The 21,222-nt window shown below is 40.7% G+C and overlaps 1 protein-coding gene across 27 annotated transcripts in view; it reads left to right on the top strand.

Annotated features, from left to right (window-relative positions):
* The window catches only part of LOC104585617 (uncharacterized), a 133,385-nt gene that overhangs the window by 89,706 nt on the left and 22,457 nt on the right, over positions 1-21,222 (top strand). For 15 of the 27 annotated variants that reach the window (XM_088896046.1, XM_088896048.1, XM_088896047.1 and 12 more), the window contains 3 exons: positions 5,418-5,488; positions 20,378-20,500; positions 20,608-20,853. In XM_088896046.1, coding sequence (XP_088752172.1) covers positions 5,418-5,488; positions 20,378-20,500; positions 20,608-20,838 — 425 coding nt within the window. In that variant the 3' untranslated portion in view covers positions 20,839-20,853. Of the gene's footprint in view, positions 1-5,417; positions 5,489-20,377; positions 20,501-20,607; positions 20,854-21,222 lie in introns of those variants that run through there. The other 12 variants (XM_010242560.3, XM_010242557.3, XM_010242561.3 and 9 more) reach the window with 1 other exon arrangement.

A 21,222-nucleotide genomic window follows, 5' to 3' on the forward strand; every position in this document is an offset into this window, starting at 1 on the left:
CAGACAAAAGATTAGAGGTAAGACTAGGAACATGTAGGATTGATTTAAGAGAGAGGTCCTTGCTTAGGTCAACCACCCCCTTTCCAGAGATGGTGGAGAAAGACCCATCAGCCACTCTCATCTTATCCTGGCCAGACAACAAATGATATGAAGAGAATAAGGGGGACATATGTGTCATATGGTCAGTTGCTCCGGAATCAATCACCCAAGAAGTGGAATCAATGGAGTTAGTTGCACTAAAGGCAGAGACTGTACCTGATCTGGCAAGAGAGGTGGAAGCAAAAGAATTGTTTTTTAGACGGGCTAATGCCCGACTGAGAACCTCTACCTCACTAGCCGTAAAGCCCAAAGTACCAGCTCCAGAGGAGTCAGCAACCTGCCTTATGGAGGAAGAAGACACTATTGGAGTACTTTGTGAGTTGTCACCACTGTTGTTGTTGGTGGCAAGATTCCCACTTGCCATATGACCCTTATGTTGTCTCTTGTCCTTTCTCAATGCAGCTGGCTTCAAATGAGGTTACAGGACCCAACATTTTTCTTTTGTACGTGTCTCATCACCACAGTGGGTGCACTTGAGGGACTTCTTGTCTAGATATCTATTTCCCTTAGTGGAGACTAGGGCTGAATGTTCTCCAAATAGTTCACTTGATTGTGTCTGAGAATCAACTTGCATCTCCTTTCTCCTGACTTCTTCATTTCTCACCAGGTAATAGACATGGTGTAGCTCCGGTAATTCAGCTCTCCCTAGAATTTGTGACCTTATACCCTCATACACTGGGTCTAGGCCAGCCAGAAACTTGAACGCTCTACTCTCTTCAATTTGCTTATCATGTCTCTCCTTGTCCCTGGCATTTTCCCAATCCAATATCAAGTGATGATCAAGCTCTTCCCAAAGGCCTTCCAGAGTTGCAAAGTATGTTGCAACCATCTTATCTCCTTGCCTTAGAGCTGCAATGTCTTGGTTCAATCTGTAGATTCTAGCATTGTTCTTCTTCTGGCCGTAGGTCTTAGATACCTTTTCCCAAATCTTAGGAGTTGTAGGGAAATGATGAACAGTTCTGGCAACCCGAGGAGTCATGGAGGCCAGCAACCAAGACATGACTGTGTCATTTTCCTTGCACCACACGGCATGCTCAGGACTGCCGACTTCAAGTTCCTTCTTGTCCCCATCTAAATAGCCTGTGAGATCACGGGAAGTAATGAAAAGTCTTGTTGAGACGAACCACTCTCTGAAGTTATACTCATCCAACAGCACACTTGTAATCTGCAAGCTGTGCAGATTAGGGTTTTCCAGGTTTGAGAACCTTGCAGCAGGTCTGTTATCTATAGAGGAAACTTCTCCGGATAGTGAGGACATCTTGACTTCAGTCTTAGAGTAGATGGCTCTGTTTAGAGCTGGCCGAAGTGTTCACAGTGCTGGACAATCAGGTGCTGGTAGCTCGCTAGGTAGACTTCACTTGAGCTGAAGCAGTTCGGGTACAGCAGCAAGTGAGAGGTTCTAGGCTGATAACCAACCTGAAATTAGGGCTCTTTACCACTGTGCTGTGCAAGTCTTGCTGGAGCTTCGAAGCTGCAACTGTAGAAGAAGTCTCCCCCTTTCGGCTAGTGCTAGGACTGCTGAAATCAGTCCTCAACTTAGTAGCCAAATAGCTACTATTTGTTGGAAATAACCTAGCAGGACATATGCTTCTGGGTCTTACTTCCCTTGAGCCCTACAACCAAGGGAAATCCTAGGTTCGAACTTGCTTTGTTCTCTTACAACCCTAGGTTTTCACTGTAGCAACCTAGAAAAGAAGAAAGAAGATGAAAAGACAGCAAGAGAAGAGAGAGTGCGCCGGCTGAAACCAGGGAGAAGGTAATGCTCTGATACCATGTGAGCTTAGGAGCTGTATTCGAAGTAGTAGAGAAGAGAAGAAGCCCTCTGAAATACCGTGAATGTCGAACTGAAGAGCTCAGTCGACAATACTGCTATTTATATTAGAATGTAGTACAATGATACAAGGAATTACTGGAATGCCCCTGATTAGTGATGGGACACCCAGACAACTTAAAACATTGAACAGGCTTAGGCCCATTAACACAGGCCCAGTACAGGATAACTTAAACTTATGTATAGGCTAATAAGAACTCTTATCAGCCGAACACTCGTACATAAAGAGACTTCAATCCAACATGCATTATACAATTTCTTATTGGAATATAGGTTTAAGAACTTCTATTGTCTATTCACTTCAATTGATATACTGAAGGGATGAGAGGTCTATCATATGGATGGTCGAACCTTGCAGGTAGGTTGCGCGAAATTTCAAAAATTTCTCTCTCTCCCATGTGGGAATCACATTCCTTGTTTTAGAAAACTGCATTTTCAAGGATCAATCTTGAACCTAAACTAGACCAGATCTGAAACGAAAAGGGAGCGGAGGGTTATACCTGATACGAAGTAACAATAACCTCCAATGAAGGTGTTCACGCCCAAGGATAGGTCCAAGGACTGCTTCCACCGAAGATGACACGGTGCAGGATGAAGCAGAATCAGCAGGATGGCTCTTCAGCAAGAACCTGATTCTTCAGCAAGAATCTATTGGAGGGCGAGTGAGCATGACTTCAGATCACCTTTTCTGCCAAAAGGTGATATCAAGAACCCTTTCTTGATCGCTCCCAGAGTGGAGGTCGAATTGGTATGGCGGCAGGAATAGGAGAGAGCAGAAAAACAGGAGCAGTCGAACTGCAGGTTCTTCTCTCTTTGTTACCTCTGAACTGAGAATTGTTATGTTGGAGGTTCTCCTTGCTCCTCTATTTATAGCCTTTAAAGAGAGCATCTCCTAATCCCATTAGGAGTTTCTTAATCCAAATCTTGTATTTGGATCTGGACTCTCTTTAAGAGATAAGGATAATCCCTTATCTTATCTATAGATAAAGATCAACCCTCCTAATCTAATTAGGAGTTTCCAGATCCAAATCTTTATTTGGATCTGGACTCTTTGAGTGGATAGGGACAATCTCTTATTGTATCTACTGATCTAAATCCCAAAACCGCCCCCTTTTAATTAATCTCACTAAGCCAGTTCGAATTGGGCTTTAGGCCCATTAAGTCCATCTACTCACTTACCCTCCAAACTGCTGCCCAGTTGGATATCCTTGTATGGCGTGACACCCAAACATTGATCTACACATCAGCCACATGGGTTCAGCCCATCCTCTGTTACAAGGCCTGGCCGAATTCACTGTAGGAGACAGTGAACCCCTGAGTCCATCACCATGGGCTTTTAATGGGCCCAACATTTACACTAAATGGTCATTGGGTCAAACCACCTTATAAAAACCCAAGGACTGTGGGCAGATGCAAGAGTAGCCCATCAGGTATTACCCTAAATGGTTTTACACTTAACCTCTCAGCCCATAATGATCAAACACTGCCCGACAGGAGAGGACCTCTCCCTCGGTTGCAAGGTATAGTGCTGCACTCTCTACTCACATGGATCCCGAGAATTAAAACCTTTTGCAAACATTTTGAAACCATAATATATATATGTATATCTCTATATAAATATATTTTGCAAAACAAATTTCAACGGTTGAAATCAACTGCCGGCAGTTTTGGTTTCCATCAGAGAGAGTGCATCCCCGATCATTCACTTTGTCCGACAAAGGGGCTGATCCTATCACTATGATCACCCACTCAGATGAATTCTCGGACTGTCCAACATACCTAGGTTTTGACCCCCTCTAAGGATCTCACTGATTGGCATATCAAAGACAGACCAATCCAACACCTAGTGTAGTATCATAATCGAGTCTAGGGGTCAGGTGTAACATTTCAGTTTTGCCCATCTATCTCCAAGGTCTAGGGCAATACTGGAATTCTGGTCCGGCTCAGGGTTTCAAGAAAACCCACACTGCATGTACCTTAGGTCTCACCCTGGCAGCTGAGACAAGCCACCCCAACCAATTTGGCGGCACATCAGTGTCAGCCTTGGCAGGATAAATCTCCCCAGATCTATCCAATGGCTGTGAAGATTCTAAACTAACACGAGTCTCATATGTGTCCAGTTTAAGGGTATTACACAGAAACACACCATAATAACATGAATCAAATATGTACTTTATTCATTTACATTAAATGTCATAATGTACATCATTCTGATTGGAGCTAAGGGCATACACTGTCTAACATATACAACTTGTGTTTGATGTATTAGAAGAACTTTCTTTTAATATTTGTTTTTGACCATGCTTCACAATTTCAATATTGATAGACATTTCTCCATGTAGAGATGGGGAAAGTATAGAGATATTTCATTAATTTGACTAAAATCTTTGGAAAATCTAAAGAATTCAGGTAAAATTTTTAAAATCATGGAAATAAAAAATCATGGATTGTAATATGTAAAATCATAAATTTGATACATGGTCCACTTTGGCGTCATTTACCATGTCCATCACCATACAGAGTTTCTAGAAACATGGCCATGCTAATATCAATATTAATTGCATGTTTATAGATTTTAATTTCCTTAACATACAAGATATCTAACTTAGAAATTAACTCTGTTTATAGTTCATAACATACTACAATCATGGAAATAAAAAATCATGGATTGTAATATGTAAAATCATAAATATGATACATGGTCAACTTTGTTATCATTTACCATGTCCATCACCATACAGAGTTTCTAGAAACATGGCGATGCTAATATCAATATTAATTGCATATTTATAGATTTTAATTTCCTTAATATACAAGATATCTAACTTAGAAATTAACTCTGTTTATAGTTCATAACATATCCTGGGGGGAGAATCCACCAGTTGCCAAAAGAAATTATAAAACTAATAAAATTCTAGTTTAAAAGAAATTATAATAACAAAAAAAAAAACATCAGAAACATGTGCCTGACCCAAAATGATGAAAACATCCCAATTTAATATCAGAATTACAAAACTTATTGGCCTGGTTTGATACATAATCAAATAACATATCTATTGACTCGAAGATCAAGAAAAGAGGGAATATTTTTACTCTTCAATTTAGGGCACAAAATATAAGACTTGATTTCTCTCTTTGGTTTTGGGTTGAGGCATGCATAATTTGTAGTTATCTTTCTAATATAACTTATTTACATCCCATGTCAGTAAGACTTACAGTTTCCTTGTTACTCTAGTATTGCAATTTCAGCTAAAAGACTCTTGGGCACCTTGTAATCATCTTGATCAAGTAGCATTTTTAGCTTACTTATCTAATGAAAACTTTATTTGGTTGCGATCATCATTTCATTTTATAGGTTGGTAACATGCTCTTTAGTTCTCTTTTGATTATCCTGTGAATGGTTGAACAGTTCACTTATAGTGTCATTTGAAGTAGTCAATCTGCATTTTCTTCTAGAGTGCACCTGATTTTTTTGTATGCTATGCAGATGCAGATATGAAAAGGGAGATTGACACACATATCTCAGTAGGCCGGGCATCATTTGATGTCCTATTTTGGGTAGGCTGCTTTTATTTAAAAGTGTTTGTTTGGCATTCTAAAGTTCCTTTTTTCTACTCGAACACATTATTTTGTTAAGATCAACTAAAATTAGTTTAAAAGTTATGTACAATGGAAAGTGATGCATGAGGAAAATGTTCTTCTTCCTCTTATTCTCTTTCTTATCCCATCCCCTATCTTCTCTACTTGATATTAGAACACACCAAGGATCTTGGGAGGGCTCTGTTTGCTGATCATCATATATAGGAAGGCCTATTAACATACCGCTATCAGATGACATCAATAGTTCGTATAGGTGGTGGTCACAAATCTTGAAATTGGTATTGTTAGGTGTGCCCTGATTTTAGGGATATTTTGGTATGGTTCTTACATCCGTTTGAGGCCTCTGATTTTTTCCTAGAGATCCTCTTCTAGATGGAGGGATTTATCAGAGACTGGTTGGTTGCCTTCTTTACTTGTGCTTGACTAGGCCAGATATATCCTATGCAATTGGTTTGGTGAATTAATATATGCATAAACCCATAACCTCTCTCACATGCAAGCTGTCAACATTCCCTATTTGAAGGGAATGTTATACTCCAACCATGGGCAAGGTCTGTTGATGATAAGTGGTCTACATTTGGCTATTGTTCTTTGGTAGGAGGCAGTGTGGTACTGTGAAATAGCAAAAAGCAATCAATTGTTGCTCATTCTAGTGAAAAGGTAGAATATTGGGCAATGGCCCATGGAGTATCGGAATTACTATGGTTAAAAACCTTATTAACTGATGAGAAGATATATCTTGATGTACATTATTAGAGTAGTCCTTGTTGTACAGTATCGTAATTCTTATTATTTTATTTGTTCTTTTAATCTTTCATCCCTGTAAGGGTATTCTTTTAATTGTACATACCTTTTATCTCTTTAATATAAAAGAGACTCTTTGGGGTGGGGGTCGACTATTCTTGACACCCCTAGATCTGTTTTCTTCTTGCTCTAAATTCAGTTCACATGGTATCAGAGCAGGTTACTCTTTGATCTCCCTTCTCTCTAATCCACTTTGTTTTTGTGATCTATTGAGAACCTACATCTCTGCCGAGTGGTCCTGGATTGTTTTGATCTCTTCAGGAACCCCTTTTCTGTTTTCTACGCATCTAGAGAGAGAGATTTTATTGGATCTCTCTTGTCTGACCTCCGTTTGCAGCAAGAATTGAAAGGAGTTGTCGCCTAGCCCCTCTCAACATATTCTGAAATTTTTACGGAGATCCGTGAAGATTTCAGAGAGATCTGGACTCTTCTTCTTGGCGGCTGCGCCTAGACTTTTCTTTTCTGGACTGTGTGTTCAGCCTTTCTTTGTTTTGGATCTTGAACAATCTCCAGTGAAAGTAAGGGGTTTTTATCTCAGTTTTTTGACTCTCTTGGATTGGTTACAGCCTATTTTACTTGTCTCTAGATCAAGTTTTACTTTAGTTTAGTTTCTTTAAACTTCAGCCGAACCCTATTTTGTGTTATTTTCTTGTTGAAATGGCTTCAGACAGGTGATATCATTCCTATAAAGATGAATGGACAGAACTATGGGATGTGGAAGTTCCACTTCGATTTTATGTTGAGGGAAAGGGTTTAGAAGGATATCTGAATGGAACGGTCACCAAACTAGCTGAGACCGAGGCCAGAGCTTTACAACAATGGAAGTTGGATAATGGTAAACTTGTTTCTTGGATTCTGAGTTCTATTGACTATCCATATATCTGTACCCATGAGGAGAATGAAAATAGCATAAGAGATGTACATGTATCTAGAAAAAGTTTATCAACAGTCCAACGTATCTAAACAATATCAGATAGAATTAGAAATATTCTCTTACAGCCAAGGAGATAGGAGGATACAGGAGTATTATTCTGGTTTTCTTGATTAATGGGCTAAATATGAGATTATTCACATTGAACCCTCGGATCCAGTAGTGTGTGAAATATCTCCAGAAGCACTTTGAGAAGAGAAAGGTGACTTGGTTCTTGATGAGACTTGGACCTGAATATGAGATAATTAGGTCCAACATTCTGAGTAGGGGAACACTTCCAGATATGGATTCTGTTTTAGGGGAACTTCTGAGGGAAGAGACTAGACTTCTCACTGCAGCCAGGTTTGATGGGAAGATGGCTGAAGTTGGGGCTGAAACAGCCTTTGTTGCTCATGGGAGTAAGAAGCCAACCTCCAAGGACCTCTCCAAAACCCAGTGCTATGAGTGTAAGGGTTTTGGACATATTACATCTCACTATAAGAAGAAGAATGTGTGTACCTATTGCAAGCAACATGGTCACATCATTCCAGACTGTCCAGTCCGACTAGCTAAGGGCTCTCAGAAAAAGGCTCAGCCCCGGGCCTATCAGGCAATAGATGGACCAACAACAGACACTGTATCTACCAAGGGTGAGTGTTCAGTGAAAGGTGATTCAATAGGTGTCATGGATGAGGAAAGGGTTCGGCAATTGGTATCTTCTGCTATTTCCTTTGCTTTCTCTGCTATTGGCTTGTCTAGTAAGTTCTCTGCATATTGTTCTTCCCCTTCACATGCTTGGATTATAGATTCAGGTGCCACCAACCATACGACAAGAGCCTATCTCAATCACCCAATCCCTTCCACTAAAACTCACCATAAACATATTATTACTGCTAATGGTGAAAAGTTAGACATCATAGGTAGTAATGATCTGTCCCTTCAACTATCACCAACCAGATCCTTTCCTCTATCCAAAACCCTCTTAGTACCCAACCTTACTACTAATCTGATTTTTGTTGGTCAACGTGTTAATGAGGGAAATGTTCTCAGCTTTTCTCATTATGGTTGTTTGATATATGACTGGTACACTGGGAAGGTGAAAGGGAAGGGGCGTAGGCTGTGCAGTTTCAATCGGGGGCATCCTCAGCTTTACTTAGTTCTTCTTTATCTAATTTTCTGTTGAGTTATAGAAATAACGTTTGGGATTATATGTAAATCAGTCCTCAAATATTAGGTGTAAATTTGAAGATTAGAAGAAAAAGGAAGAAGAGAAGTAAGAGCAGCAACACAAGAGAAGAAGATGGCGAAAAGAGAAGGAAGAAGAAGAAGAATCGAATTATCTTCCCTTTCTACTCTAATCCTTTTTTTTAATTAAGAATTAAAGTTAGAGTAATGACAAGTATGCCCTTAAGTGGGCAGCCAACTATGCAGTAACATAAAGAGATTAAACAAAAAGAAATAACAGGACCATTAAGAGAGGCCCATTAGCCAACAATAAAAGAAAAGATATTACAAGAGAAGATACTAGGACCCATTTGGCCCAGTCTCTTTACACTCCCCCTCAAGCTGAGCATAGATGTCAATCATGCCTAGCTTGCTTATATAGTGTGTCATTTTCCGTCTTAGAACTCCCTTGGTCAAGATATCAGCCAATTGCTCGTCTGATGTGATGAATGGCAAACAAACATCTCCTGAGGAAACTCTTTCCCTTATAAAATGTCTATCAACCTCAACGTGCTTAGTTCTGTCATGCTGAATAGGATTATGTGCAATGTTGATAGCTGCTTGGTTGTCACAGTAGAGCATCATTGGCTTCTCGTAGTCAACCCCCAATTCTTCTAGAAGGGATCGTAGCCACAGTAATTCTGACACATCATGTGCCATTGCCCTGTATTCTGCTTCAACTGAGGATCTAGTAACTACAGATTGTTTCTTACTCCTCCTTGACACAATGTTCCCAGCGACCAGAGCACAATAACCTAAGGTGGATCTCCTATCATCAATACATCCTGCCCAATCAGCATCAGTGAAAGCTTCCAGCTTCATGTGTCCATGTTTAGCAAATAGAATACCTTTCCATGGAGTACCTTTCAAGTAACACAGAACCCTTTCTGCAACAGCTAAATGAGTATCTCTGGGAGAATGCATAAATTGACTAATAACACTTACTGCATTGGAAATATCTGGCCGAGTCATGCAAAGATATAACAACTTCCCAAGCAGTCTCTGAAACACCCCCTTATCAGATAAAAGCTCACCATCTGTAGCATAAAGCTTATGATTAGGATCAATAGGAGTGGAGATTGGTTTAGCTCCAAGTTTACCAGTCTCAGCCAGGAGGTCAATGACATATTTACGCTGAGAAATGAAAATACCATCCTTAGATCTAGCAACTTCAATGCCCAAAAAATACCGAAGATCTCCCAAATCCTTGATTTCAAATTCAGAGTTGAGAAACCGTTTTAGTTTACTGACCTCTTGAGTGTCATTACCCGTGACCACAATATCATCAACATAAACTCTCAAGAAGGTCACCAGAGAGCCATTTCTCTTCAAAGAACAGGGTATGATCAGATTGAGTTTGTGTGTAGCCAAAGGAGACAAGAGCAGCCCTAAACCTCTCAAACCAAGCCCGAGGAGACTGTTTGAGACCATAAATAGATTTTTGTAGTTTACACACCTTGCCTTGCATTTCCTTCCCATACACCCTTGGAGGCAAAGACATATAGACCTCTTCATGCAGGTCTCCATTCAAGAAGGAATTTTTATCATCAAACTGGTGTAGGGGCCAGTCAAAAGTAGCGGCTAGAGATAACAAAACCCTGATTGAGGTCATCTTAGTGATAGGAGCAAATGTCTCAAGATAGTCAATGCCATACATTTGAGTGTAGCACTTAGCAACCAGCCTAGCCTTAAACCACTCTATAGAGCCATCAGAGTGATATTTAATGGTAAACACCCATTTACAACCCATTGGTGCCTTCCCTTCAGTCAAGTCAACAATATCCCAGGTATGGTTCTTATGCAAAACATCCAGTTCAGCCATCATAGCATCCCTTCATTCAGGTTGAGATAAGGCTTCCGGTACGGACCTGGGTATCACATGGGAAGAAACAGATGCAAGAAAAGAGTAGTAGGAAGGAGAGAGAAGGCTATAAGACAGGTGTTTGGAGATACAATGGGCTGTACACTTCAGCTTGCCCTTGCGGAGAGCAATAGGAAGGTCAAGGTCTGGGAAAGCTGTAGATGGGTCAAAAGAAGGCTGACTTGTTACCTCAGTACTGATGGGAGGAGCAAGAGGCTCTTCTGTAGGAATGGAAACAACCTACCCATGTCTGAATCTCTGCCTTTGGTACCACCTTTGAAGAACAGGAGGAGGAGGAATTATAGGAGAGTGAGGTCGAGGAGGAGGAGGAATAGGAATATCGGAGGTAGGTCCAATGGGAGAAGTAGACACCTCATGATAGGACTCAAGAGGAATGGGAAGAGGAATAGCTGGAGACATAGCAAAGGGCTCTTCAGATTTCTCCCCCTCAGGAGAAATGCTAAAGAAAGGAGTCAACTCAGCAAAGGTGACATCCCAAGATACAAAGCGGGTGCCACGAACTTGATCAAAACAGCAATATCCCTTCTGTGTGGAAGCATATCTCAGAAAAACACATTTATGAGCCTTAGGTTCAAACTTGTGCCTTTGATGACTGTGAATATGCACATAGCAAGTGCACCCAAAAACACGGAGAGGAAGAGAAAAAATATCCTCATCTGGGAAGAGAAGGCTATAGGGGGTTTTGAAGTCAAGGACCCGGGAGGGCATACAGTTGATAAAAAAAGTAGCAGTAAGAACAGCATCTCCCCAAAATTTTCTAGAAACATGGGATGCAAACAAGAGGGATCTGGCAACTTCAACCACATGTTTGTTCTTCCTTTCCGCCACCCCGTTTTGTTGTGGAGTGTAGGAACAAGAACTTTGATGAATAACCCCAAAAGTTTCAAGATAGGTGGAGAGGGTTCTCTCAAAATACTCCTTAGCATTATCAGAACGGAATATTTTGATACGAGTGTTAAATTGGGTGAGGATGAGTTCATGAAATTTTTGCACAATAGCTGGTACTTCATCCCTGGATTTCATGAGATAAATCCAAGTGTAACGAGAGTAGTCATCAATAAAAAGGATAAAGTACCTGTAACCCCCCATAGTTGGCAAATAATATGGCCCCCACACGTCAGAGCGAACAATATGAAAAGGGGAAAGAGATCTTTTATTGCTTACTGAATAAGAATGTCTACAATGCTTTGCTAGTTCACACGACTCACAATGAAGACTCGATAAAGACACTCCCTTAAACATATCTGGAAACAAATGACTCAAAGTAGAAATGACAAATGACCAAACCGAAAGTGACATAACAAGACTTTGTTAACAGACTCTAATAAAACTGACTCTAAGCCAACTCCATGAGGTGGTCCCAAAGCTCGATCCAGTGTGTCCAACAAGTATATTCCGTTCGCCTCATGGCCATTCCCAATTATCCTCTGAGATTGCAGGTCTTGAAAAACACAATGAGTGGGAATAAAGGTTATGCTGCAATTCTTGGATTTAGTTAAGCTACTAACAGATAAAAGGTTTGTGTTAAGTTTAGGGACATGAAGGACAAGGGATAAATAAAGGGTGTCAGAGGTCTTTATATCTCCTTTAATAGAGATGGGAGCAAGAGACCCATCAGCTAGGGATATTTTCTCTTTGCCAGAGAGAAGGTGGTTTGGGCAGAAGAGATTAGATAGGCTAGTCATATGGTCTGATGCACCGGAATCAATAATCCAAGGGATTTTATGATTACCTGAAATTGAACCATGATTTGCAGAAGCACGAATACCTGAGTGAGCAAATGTTGATGAAGATGATGTGTTGTTGTTGGAAGAGTGAGATGAAGAAACAGTAGCTTCCAAGTGATTTAGTAGCCTCCCATACTTTTCAAAATCCTCCTTCATTGCTGCCAACTGCTCAATGGTTGATTTCTCTTCACTCTCCTTATTTCCTCCTTCAGGTACTGTAGCAACATTAGCTGCCTTAGGCTTTCCTACCTGACTGCCCTTCTTAGAGTTGTTGTTATTCTTAAACCTATCAGGAAGAAGCTCAAGATGAAGCTTCCAGCAAGTGTCCTTTGTATGCCTTGGTTTCTTGCAATATTCACATATCTGCTCCTTTTTCTCAGTAGGACCCTTTGGCTTTATTCCAGCATGTGCAAAGTGTTCTGTAGGTGGACCCTGCAACTGAACCTACCGCCTACTCTCCTCACTGCTTATTATAGCATATGCCTGGGAAAGAGTAACCTCATCTCTGGCCAGGATATTTTGCCTAATGATGTCAAACTCAAGGTTGAGTCCAGTGAGAAATTCAAACACCCTATTTCTCTCCACCAACTTCCTATACATTTCAACATCATTCTTACTCTCCCATACAACTGTTTCCATAACATCAATTTCTTGCCATAGGGATTTCAGTATAGAGTAGTAGATTGCTACACTCTTCTCCCCCTTGTCTTAGGTTCTTCACATCACTTTTCAACTTGTAGACTCTGGCTACATTCAACTTCTGTGAATAGGTCTCAGTAACACTGTCCCATATCTCCTTAGCCGAAGACATCTAGAGATAATGCTGACTTATATGAGGTTGCATACAGTTGACCAACCATCATATGACAGTATAGTTCTCTTGCATCCATTTCTCAAATTCAGGGTCTGTCTCTTCGGGTTTCACTTTACTACCTGTGAGATACCCGAGTTTTCCTCTACTACAGACATAAATACTTATAGACTGTGCCCAAGCAAGATAATTTGTCCCATCTAGCTTGATTGTGGTTACGCCAGTTAAAACGGAATCTACTGAGCCAAGGCCTGAAACCGGCACTTGCTTGAACTCACTTCTGTATAGCTCCATTAATCAAACCAAAATCAAAGAACCAGAAATTTTGTCTATATAAACTTACTTGAAGTCAAACCAAAACCCAGATGCTTGAAAACTAGGGTTTTACTCCGTCCATTTATTGGGGAGGAAGAGAGAAGATGCAGCCGCTCCTACCAGAACTTCCCAATCTCTTCCAAACCTGAACTGCCCTCCTTTAGGAGTCACAAGACACCTCCCAAGCACAGAGCGCCACACCTAAAGCTTTACCTTTACCTGTACCTTCAAAAATCTCTAATCGGCTTGGGTTTTGGGCAGCAACAGAACAACACCGCTTCTTGGCAATATCTAGCCAGATTTAAACTCTCCAAACCCTCTACCAACTAGGCCAGAGATCCTTTGAACTATAGAGAATCTATCTCTCCATACACTCTCTTAATCTAAGGGTGTATGGGAAAAGAAGAAGAAAGAAAAAAAGGAAGAAATAGACCTGCTCTGATACAAAGATGTAAATCAGTCCTCAAATATTAGGTGTAAATTTGAAGATTAGAAGAAAAAGGAAGAAGAGAAGTAAGAGCAGCAACACAAGAGAAGAAGATGGAAAAAAGAGAAGGAAGAAGAAGAAGAATCGAATTATCTTCCCTTTCTCCTCTAATCCTTTTTTTTATTAAGAATTAAAGTTAGAGTAATGACAAGTATGCCTTTAAGTGGGTGGCCAGCTAGGCAGTAACATAAAGAGATTAAACAAAAAGAAATAGCAAGCCCATTAAGAGAGGCCCATTAGCCAACAATAAAAGAAAAGATATTACAAGAGAAGATACTAGGACCCATTCGGCCCAGTCTCTTTACAGGATTTATGGCATAAACGATTGGATCATCCATATTCCCAAAAATTAAAATTTTTGTTTGACTCTGGTTTGATTAAGAATAAAATTCTCCCTGTTGATACTTTTGATGTTTCTTGCATTACGTGTTGTTTGAGTAAAAGTCATGTTTTACCATTTCTTCATACATCTGAACATGCCACTAAACCCTTTAAGATAATAGCATAGTGATGTTTGGTCTGCTTCTATTACTTCACAATTGGGGTACAGATATTTTGTATTATTTATAGATGATTGTACCAGATATACTTGGATTTATTTTCTACGACACAAATCAGAAGTCTTCGGTGCTTTTAAATTGTTTCATACTATGGTGCAAAATCGATTCAAGTGCTATGTGACTATCTTCCGCTCAGATTCAGGGGGAGAATATAGAGATGGAGACTTCCTGGCATACTTGAAGAGTTATGGAATTCAGTCTTGTTTCGAATGCTGCTACAGTAACCCAAACTAGGAAGAGAAGGAAGAAGAAGAGGAAGAAGAGAAGAAGAAGAAATAAAATAAGGGTTTGTCGAAATCTGATGGACTTCCCATATAGTCGACCCCCTTAATCTTTATTAGATTCTATTGACCTTTACAAAGACTAAACTACCCTTACTTAAGTGTGGGGCAGAATGTCTCTAGTAAGACTGCCACATAAGCAAACTACTTAATAAACATAAGATGACTAAACTACCCCTATTCGGCTCACTTTAACACTCCCCCTCAAGTTGGAGAATATGTCATATAATCCCAGCTCGTTACATAGATAGTTCACTTTCCCTGAGCTTAGAGCTTTTGTAAACAAATCTGCCCACTAATCATTCGAGCCCACATGTTCTGTATTTATCTCTCCAGCAAGAACCTTCTCCCTCACAAAGTGGCAATCAACCTCTATGTGCTTTGTTCTCTCATGAAATCATGAAAGACGGGGTTGGATGAGATATGGAGTGCAGCTTGATTGTCACAGTACAATCTCGTTTATCCATGTGAAACCCAATTTCTTGTAGGAGATTCCTCAACCACACTAATTCACAGGTAGTGTGTGCCATGGCCCTATACTCGGCTTCAGCACTGCTTCTGGCCACAACCGTCTGCTTTTTACTCTTCCATGTCACAAGATTTCCTCCAAGAAATGTGCAATAGCCTGTAGTAGATCTTCTATCATTCACTGAGCCTGCCCAGTTTGCATCTGTATACCCAACTACTTCAAGTTTTCCTCCTAGTTTATACAATAGCCCACGGCGTGGAGCTCCTTTCAGATACCTTACAATTCTAAGAACTGCATCCCAGTGAGGTATACGAGGGTTTTGCATGAATTGGCTCACCACACTGACTGCAAAGGAGATGTCGGGTCTCGTGATAGTCAGATAGTTCAGCTTTTCCACTAGTCGTCTATACCTTCCAGGATCTTCAAATACTTCTCCTGTATCACTGCTCAACTTAACATTTGGTCCATAGGGGTCTCAGCCGGTTTTGCACCTAACAGTCCTGTTTCTTCTAGTAGATCAAGAACATATTTCCTTTGGCACAGATTTACACCTTGTTTTGACCTGGCAACTTCTATTCCCAATAAATACTTTAATGTTCCAAGGTCTTTTGTTTGAAAATGATTTTGCAGAAATACCTTTAGTTTGCCAATCCCCAATTTATCACTGCCAGTAATGACAATATCATCCACATAGACCACTAATAAGATCTTCCTAGCTTCTGAGTCATAGTTGAACACTGAGTGATCAACCTGGCATTGCTTCATTCCAAAACTCTTCACCACTTTGCTGAACTTCCCAAACCAAGCACGTGGTGATTGCTTCCGGAACCACGTGCAGCGGAAGCGTGGTGGGCCCATAACCCACAGGTCCCAGGATCGGAACCTGGCTCTGATACCATGTTTCGAACCTGGCTCTGAACCAGGAAGAAGAAGAGGAATAAGAAGAGAAGAAAAAGAAGAAAGAAAATAAGGGTCTGTCGAAATCTGATGGACTTCCCATACAGTCGACCCCCTTAATCTTTATTAAATTCAACCTTTACAAAGACTAAACTACCCTTACTTAAGTGTGGGGCAGAGTGTCTCTAATAAGACTGCCACATAAACAAACTACTTAACAAACATAAGATGACTAAACTACCCCTATTCGGCTCACTTTAACAAGTTTCAATGTAGCTGCCCAGACACTCCACAACAGAATGGTGTAGCTGAATGGAAGAATGGACATATTCTCAGTGTTGTGCGGACATTACTACAAGAGTATCATACTCCAACTTCATTTTGGGTAGAAGCAGCCAGTACAATCGTGTATTTGATCAATTTTCTTCCATCCTCTGTTCTAGGCAACACTTCTCCCTTCCAAAAATTTTTTGGTTTTCCCCCAAATTTCTCTAGCCTTAATGTTTTTGGTTGTCTTTGTTTTGTTCATGTTTCTGTTCGTGAACGATCTAAATTAACTGCTCAGTCTGCTATGTGTGCCTTTGTGGGAATATAGTACTGACCACAAAGGATTTTTGTGTTATAATCCTGCTATTCGTCGTATTTAGATTTCTTGGAATGTTGTGTTTCTTGAACATATCTCATTTGTTGGGGTTGCTAGATTGTCTGCTCCTTCCATATCTGTCTTGTAGGACTTTGATTCAAATGACACTACTACTTCCTCAACTGAGAGAGATCTTGTCTTCACCCGCAAGCGGCTACGTGTCCTGGCTCCTGCGCCTACAACCTCCCTTCCACCTAGTCCAGAGCATTCATCTCAGATATCCTCTGTAAGTGATACTTCAACCCAAGATCCTCTTGTTTCAAATAGTAGTTTGGTTATTCCACTTCGTCGTTCTACCCATATCTCTCAACCTCCTGACCGCTATGGTTTTTCTTCAAACCATAGTTCCTTTTCTGCTATACTTTCTTCTACAGATATCCCTAGATCTTATCAGCAAGCCATTAGAAGTTTTCAGTGGAAAGAAGCTATGGATGCCGAAATTCAAGCCCTCCATGAGAATGATACTTGGGATCTTGTGCTAGCTCCTCCAGATGCTTCTATTGTTGGAAGTCGTTGGGTCTATACGATCAAACTGAAATCAGATGGTTCTCTTGATCGATATAAGGCCCGGTTAGTTGTCCAAGGATACAGTCAGGAATATGGGATTGATTATGAGGAAACATTTGCCCCGGTTGCTAAAATCACCACAGTTCGGACTCTTATGGCCATATCTGCTGTTTATTCCTGTACCATTTACCAATTAGATGTGAAGAATGCCTTCCTTCATGGTGAACTAAAGGAGACAGTTTACATGAAACCTCCGCCTGGATATTGCAGTGATCCTTCATGTGTCCGTCACCTGAAGAAGTCTTTATATGGCCTGAAGCAAGCACCCAGGGCTTGGTTTGAGCGTTTCCGGGATGTTGTTGCAGTTAGGTATAATCGGAGTTTTGACTACTCCCTCTTTGTTAAGAGAAGACCCCAGGGTATTACTATTCTTCTATTGTATGTTGGTGACATGTTTCTAACATGGGATGACCATGACGGCATTTGTGGGCTGAAGTCCTTCATAACTCATTTCACATGAAGGACCTAGGTCCTCTCACTTCTTGGGTTTGGAGGTTCATCGTAGCAGTCGAGGATATTTTATTTGTCAACAAATATACGCCTCTGATCTCGTCAAACTAGCTGGAATCACTGATGAGAAACATGATGATACCCCTTGGAGCTGAATCCGAAGGCCTTATCCTTCCTGATGCTACCTTGTACCGTCAGCTTGTTGGCTCTTTGATCTACCTTACTATGATCAGGCATGATATTTCACATGTTGTTCAGGTCGTCAGTCAATTTATCTCTGCCTTGAGACAACCTCATATGGCTGTTGTTCGCCGCATCATCCGTTATGTTAGAGGCACAACCTCTCAGGGACCATTTTTCTCGTCCTCAGCATCCATACAATTGAGGGTTTATGCTGATACTGATTGTGCCGGTTGCCCTGACACTCGTCGATCCACTATTGGGTGGTGCATCTTCATGGGTGACTCTCTCATCTTCTGGAAGTGCAAGAAACAACAAACTGTTTCCAAGTCTTCTATTGAAGCCGAGTATAGAGCTATGTCTTCTGCATGTAGCGAGATTGTTTGGCTGAAGTCACTTTTCATGGATTTTGGTATTTCTCTTCCTACTCCTATCCCTCTATATGCGACAACACCAGCGCTATCAAGATTGCATCTAATCCAGTCTTTCATGAGAGGACTAAACATATCGAGGTGGGGGTCATTCATTCTTGACACCTCTAAGATTATTCTTGTTCTTCTCTCTATTCAGACAAGAGTATTGACATGGTATCAGAGCCAGGTTGTTCTTTGATCTATTTTCTTTCTCGCGAAACTTAGTAGAAGCAGTAATCCTGTCATATTAGGGCTGTTTTGGTCAACCCTTTTCTGTTCAGTCTTCTTTGTGCAACCAGCAGGAGAGATTTCATTAGATCTCTCTTGTGAGACATCGGTTCAAGGCCAAACTTCAGATCTGGTATCGCCTAGACCTGATCTACTCTTCCTACAAACAACATCTGATTTGGTGATGTTTTCGAAGGAGTTTTGATCTTCTTCTTGGGGTGGCAACATTGTACAGTTTCCTTTTTTGGATTGCAACAGCTTTGGACTTCAGATTTGATCTTCTTCTTGCTTCCCATTTATTTGATTCAGACTTCAGGTTCATATATGAAGGGTTTTAGACTAGACAGTCTTAAAACTTGCCTTTTTTGGACTGTCATCCTGAGTTCTTGATTGCTGAATTTGGTTGTCTTTGATATCCTTGTACTTGGACTGCTGTTTTCTTGCTGAAATGGCCTCCAATAGAGAAGATATTATTCCTACAAAGCTGGAAGGATCAACCTATGGAATTGACACTGCTGCTGTAGCACATGGGAGTAAGAAATCTACTACTAGTGGTGATTCTTTTGTTAAAGGTGATTCTTTGGCATCTATGGTTGAGGAAAACATTCGACAACTAGTAACTTCTACTATTTCTTTTGCTTTTTCTGCTATTGGCTTACCTGGTGAGTTTTCTGGTTATTGTGCTTCTCATACTTGGATCATTGACTCTAGAGATACCAACCAAGTAACCTTACTAAAACCCATCACAAACATATTGTTACTGCCAATGGTGAAAACCTTACCTGGTGAGTTTTCACCTAGTGCATCATTCCCTCTTACCAACACCCTTCTTGTTCCTAGTCTCACTACAAACTTGATTTCTGCTGGTCAATTAATTGATGAAGGTAACATTCTCATCTTCTCTCAGGATGGATGTTTGATTCAGGACCAAAACACTGGGAAGGTGAAAGGGAAGGGGTGCAGGTTGGGTCGTTTGTTTGCATTGGAGTTCGAGAAGCCTCAAACAGCAGCATCATCAGTTTATTTCAGTTCCTCCACTTCTAATTCTTTTTTAAGTTATAGAAATATTGTTTGGGACTTATGGCACAAACATTTGGGTCATTTACATTCTAAAGAATTAAAATTTTTGTTTGATCCAAGCCTTATTAAGAATAAAGTTCCTTCCTTGCACACCTTTGATACACCTTGTGTTTCTTGTTGCTTAAGTAAGAGTCGTACCTTACCATTTCCTCACATATCTGAGCATGCTACCTCTCCCTTCGAGCTTATACATAGTAATGTTTGGACTGCTTCTGTCTCTTCTCGGCTTGGTTACAAATATTTTGTGTCATTCATTGATGATTGTACTCAGTACACATGGATATACTTTCTTCGCCACAAGTCTGAGGTGTTCCCAACATTTAAGTTGTTTCATGCTATGGTGCGGGTTCAATTTCAATCACAAGTGCATATTCTCCATTCGGATTTAGGGGGAGAATACATTAATGGAGGTTTTTAATCCTATTTGAAGGACCATGGAATACAAGTGCAACGAAGTTGTCCAGATACTCCTCAGCAGAATGGTGTGGCCGAGCGCAAGAATGGACATATCCTTAGTGTTGTGAGGACATTATTGCAGGAGTCCCATACTCCTCCTTCCTTTTGGGTAGAGGCAGCCAGTACAGCTGTGTTTTTGATCAACTATATTCCTTCCTCAGTTCTTGGTAATATGTCTCCCTTTCAGAAGTTATTTGGTCGTTCTTCAGATTTATCTATGCTTCATGTTTTTGGATGTGTGTGTTTTGTTCATCTTCCCTCTCGTGAACGTTTTAAATTGTCTGTACAGTTTGTCATGTGTGCCTTTGTAGGTTACAGTCCTAACCACGAAGGATTTCTTTGCTATAATCCCTCTATTCGTCGCATTCGTATATCACGTAATGTTGTTTTCCTTGAGCACATTTCATTTTTTGCTAGAATTGCTAGACTGTCTATTTTTATTTTTCCAAACTTTGATTCACAGGATGCTCCACCTCCTTCTGCTGAGGACTTTCTCGTCTTCTCTCGCAAGCGGTTACGTGCTCCAGCCCTTGTGCCTACGACTCTCCTTCCTCCCGGTTCAGATCATCATCCTACCATTGCTCCTGTAAGTGATACCTCTACTTTAGACACTCTTCATACTCCTGTTCCTCTTTGTCGTTCTACTCGTATATCTAAACCTCCTCACTGCTATGGTTTTCTTTTAAACCATAGCTCTTTGTCTGTTGTCCTATCCTCCACAGATGTTCCCCCTCCCGCTCCTACCAGGAAGCTAATAGTAGCCCTCATTGGAAGGAAGCCATGGATGCAGAGATTCATGCTTTACATGAGAATGACACTTGGGATCTTGTGCCTGCTCCTCCAGATGCATCCATTGTTGGGAGTCGTTGGGTTTACAACATTAAGCTGAAATCTGATGAATCTCTTGATACAAGGCACATTTAGTTGCCTAGGGATATAGTCAGGAGTATGGTATTGACTATGAAGAAACCTTTGCTCCTATTGCCAAGATCACCACAGTCCGTGTTCTTTTAGCAATATCTGTTGCTCAGTCTTGGACCATATGCCTGCTTGATGTGAAGAATGCCTTTATTCATGGTCTGTTGAAGGAGACGGTCTACATGAAGCCTCCTCCTGGATACTACAATGATCCTTCTTTAGTATGTCACCTAAAAAAATCTCTATATGGTAAAAAACAAGCTCCCCGGACATGGTTTGATCGCTTTCATGATGTTGTAGTTGTTGCTGGATATAGCCAGAGTTCTTTTGATCACTCTTTATTTGTTAGGTGACGGCCTCAGGGTATTACCATTCTCCTACTATATGCTG

This window comes from Nelumbo nucifera, chromosome 1 (genome assembly GCF_055504915.1).
Source record: "Nelumbo nucifera cultivar China Antique chromosome 1, China Antique-T2T, whole genome shotgun sequence".
In the NCBI taxonomy this organism is placed as follows: Eukaryota; Viridiplantae; Streptophyta; class Magnoliopsida; order Proteales; family Nelumbonaceae; genus Nelumbo; species Nelumbo nucifera.